The 3,409-nt window shown below is 51.5% G+C and overlaps 1 protein-coding gene across 1 annotated transcript in view; it reads left to right on the top strand.

Annotated features, from left to right (window-relative positions):
• Positions 1–3,409, top strand: part of NLRP5 (NLR family, pyrin domain containing 5) — an 87,997-nt gene that overhangs the window by 43,953 nt on the left and 40,635 nt on the right. Inside the window, 1 exon segment of the mRNA XM_011997035.1 lies at positions 1,585–1,755. Within this exon segment, the coding sequence (XP_011852425.1) occupies positions 1,585–1,755 (171 nt within the window).

The following is a 3,409-nucleotide window of genomic DNA, read 5'->3' on the forward strand; positions in this document are numbered from 1 at the left end:
TAATTTTTGTATTTTCAGTAGAGATGGGGGTTTTACCATGTTGGCCAGGCTGGACTCGAACTTCTGACCTCAAGTGATCCACCTGCTGCACCCTCCCAAATATTCTGAGACAGACAAGTACAAGCCCTGCTTTGAGCTTTGTTAGTTGGCACATCAACTAACATCGAAGAATAATAAGAATTTGCTTTGCACCGTGTGTGTTTGCCTGGTAGCCAGGGAACTGTACTTTAAAAAGATGTAACCCAGGGAAATTGGCCAAAGCATAGATGTTGTCTCAGGTCAGGAATGCTGTGCCTGACCTCACGTGGGGTTTATCTGGGAACAGATTGGAGGAAGCTACATGCTCACTCTTTTGCTCACTCTGCACCACAAGTGCAGAGAGCTGGAGCTTGGATTCAAAGAATAAATATACACGTTGTCAGAAAAGATGGATCTAGGCTATTTGGGGCCAAGAAAGGAAAAAGCATTGAAGTCACTTAGGTCCAGTTTCCTGGAAGTCTAACGAATTTCCCTTCTCATAACACACAGGGGCAGGGGTATTGTTCTATTCTCTTCACTCCTGTAGCCCCAGAACCTAGAACTGCTCTATTCCCAACACTTGGCCCGTATTCCCCAAAGTATTTATTGTACAGAGGGATGGGATGATGAGCTAAGTCTCTAAACGGTAGACTTTGACATTGAAAGATGGATTGGGCCACACTGTGAAGGGTTTCCATTCACTGTCACATTGAGGAGTTGGAACTTTCCTTTATTCAATAACGACAGATGCTTGATTCTGCGTGTAGTACTACGACAAGTTCCTGGGATGTGCTGATGAATGAAACGAGATTCCTGCTCTCCTGATGCTCACAGGCCAGCACAGGGAGAACAAAACAAGACAGAAAGAATGATGTGTGCACACATGGCAGGAGCATGTGTAGGCTTGGAGAGCTCTAAAAGTTCTGTCTGAAATTCAACACAGGCCAGGCGCAGTGGTTCACGCCTGTAATCCCAGCACCTTGGGAGGCTGAGGCAGGTGGATCACCTGAGGTCAGGTGTTCAAAACCAGCCTCGCCAACATGGTGAAACCCCGTCTCTACTAAAAATCCAAAAATTAGCCGGGTGTGGTGGCGGACACCTGTAATCCCAGCTACTCGAGAGGCTGAGGCAGGAGACTTGCTTGAACCCGGGAGGCGGAGGTTACAGTGAGCCAAGACTGAGCCACTGCGCTCCAGCCTGGGTGACGAGAGCAAGACCCTGTCTCAAAAAAAGTAAAAAATAAAAATAAAAAAAAGGCTGGGGTGCGTTGCTATGAATGTTGAAACAATGGAGGGAGGTGGGGCAGGCACTGTTTAAGGTGTGGCTTACCCGAAAGGCGACCTTCAAGAGACATGAATGAGGACATGAGCCCCATGAAGACCTGAGGGAGGGGGGAGGAGGGGAGGTTGCAATGGAAGGAATAGCAAATTTTCAGGCCCAGAGGCAGGAGCAGACAGAGTCCGAGGACTAGGAAAATGGCCAGTGCCGCTGGCGTGTGCTGAGTAGAGGGGAAATGGGCTGCTTTGGGCGAGAGCTGGGATTGCTTCATGCTGCCTGTCTCTGCAGGCTGGATCGCTGTGGATTGACCCACGCCTGTTACCTGAAGATCTCCCAAATCCTTACGACCTCTCCCAGCCTGAAGTCTCTGAGCCTGGCAGGAAACAAGGTGACAGACCAGGGAGTGACACCTCTCAGTGATGCCTTGAGGGTCTCCCAGTGCGCCCTGCAGAAGCTGACGTGAGTGCCACTTCCTTTCCACCGGGATTACCGTAACTTCCATTCTCCAGTCATGGTGGGAGGGGAATGAGCAGATGCACAAACAGGGTGAGGAAGGAAGTTGGGACCTCCCGAGACTGCCCCCAGTGTCGGGGTGTAAGAGTGACCTGATAAACATCTGTTCTTGCTGCCAAATTCTAAATGGGAGATACAAGGTGGAAGCGGGAATCAGTCAGATGGAAATTGAACAATGACCTTCCCTCCTGATAAAGCTCTCTTGGGCGTGAGGCTTATGTGTGCAGCTTACACTGTGGGTTAGTGAATGCTTGGCCCCACGACTTGAGAGAGATGCCCACTCAGTCACTCAAAGAACGTGGGTGAGGGTCAGGCTCCCCTCTGCCTGGTAAAGTCCAGGCCAGAGCTCATGCATTCTGGGCTTCCGGGCACAGAGAGGCTCAAAAAGGAGGGTCCCAAAATCCCAATCCCACCTCCTCCTCTGGAGACAAGGGAGCCCAGAGCAGGGATGAGCCCAGGCCTGTGTTGTTCTAGCAGAAATGCCTCCAAGTGGAAATGCGAGGGGCGGCAGTTCTGTACCCTGACGCCTAAAGGGATATCCCTTTTCCTTTTCCGTGTTAGTTTTGCTGTTGCCCAGGCTGAGTGCAGTGGTAAGATCCTAGTTCACTGCAGCCTCGACCTCTTGGGCCCAAGTGATCCTCCCGCCTTGTCCTCCCGAAGTTCTGGGACTACAGGTGTGAGCCACCGTGCCTGGCCCAAAGGACATGACTTGCTTACTGATATCTAGGGAGGAAAGAGAAGCAGCAGCAGAGTTACAGCACCCACTATTCAATGCTCACTGAGCTGTGCCAAGCACTGCACTAAAATCCCTCCAACCCTTCCTCGCTGAGTTCTCCGAACAGGTCTACGGAGCAGGTGCTGTTGATAACCCAGTTGACAGATGACACAGCTTTGGAAAGGCTGTGTCACTTGTCCCACAGTTGGACGGTGCTTGGATGGTGATGCTGGGAGTCAAGGGTGGGTCCGATTCAGCTGAGCCACCCAGCGTGGCAGCCAGTATCCACGTGTGGCCAGCCAAATCTAAATTAAATGGAGAAGTCAGTTTCCTCATCACACTAGACCCGTGTCAAGAGCTCAGTACCCATGTGGGGCTAGCAGCTCCCATTCTGGACAGCACAGCTCTAGGTGACCTTTAATCTTAGCTGGATGGCAGTGCTGGTGTCACCAATGAGACATCCAGGCTTAGAGGGTGACGGGCTGAGGCCCCATCACACCCTGAGCTCTCAGTCTTGGGTGTCATATTCTCAACGGGAAGGGGCTTTCACTCCATGTAGCAGACTGTGTCTGGAATCACTTCAGTGCTACGTAAAAAGCTGCTTAAATGGCCAGGTGTAGTGGCTCACGCCTGTAATCCCAGTGCTTTGGGAGGCCGAGGCGGGCAGATCACCCTGAGGTCAGCAGTTCAAGACCAGCCTGGCCAATGTGGTAAAACCCCATCTCTACTAAAAATACAAAAAAATTAGTTGGGCGTGGTGGAGGGCACCTGTAATCCCAGCTACTCAGGAGGCTGAGGCAGGAGACTGCTTGAACCCAGGAGGCAGAGGTTGCAGTGAGCCAAGGTCATGCCATTGCACTCCAGCCTGGGCAACAAGAGTGAAAC

Source organism: Mandrillus leucophaeus, unplaced genomic scaffold (genome assembly GCF_000951045.1).
Source record: "Mandrillus leucophaeus isolate KB7577 unplaced genomic scaffold, Mleu.le_1.0 Scaffold53, whole genome shotgun sequence".
In the NCBI taxonomy this organism is placed as follows: Eukaryota; Metazoa; Chordata; class Mammalia; order Primates; family Cercopithecidae; genus Mandrillus; species Mandrillus leucophaeus.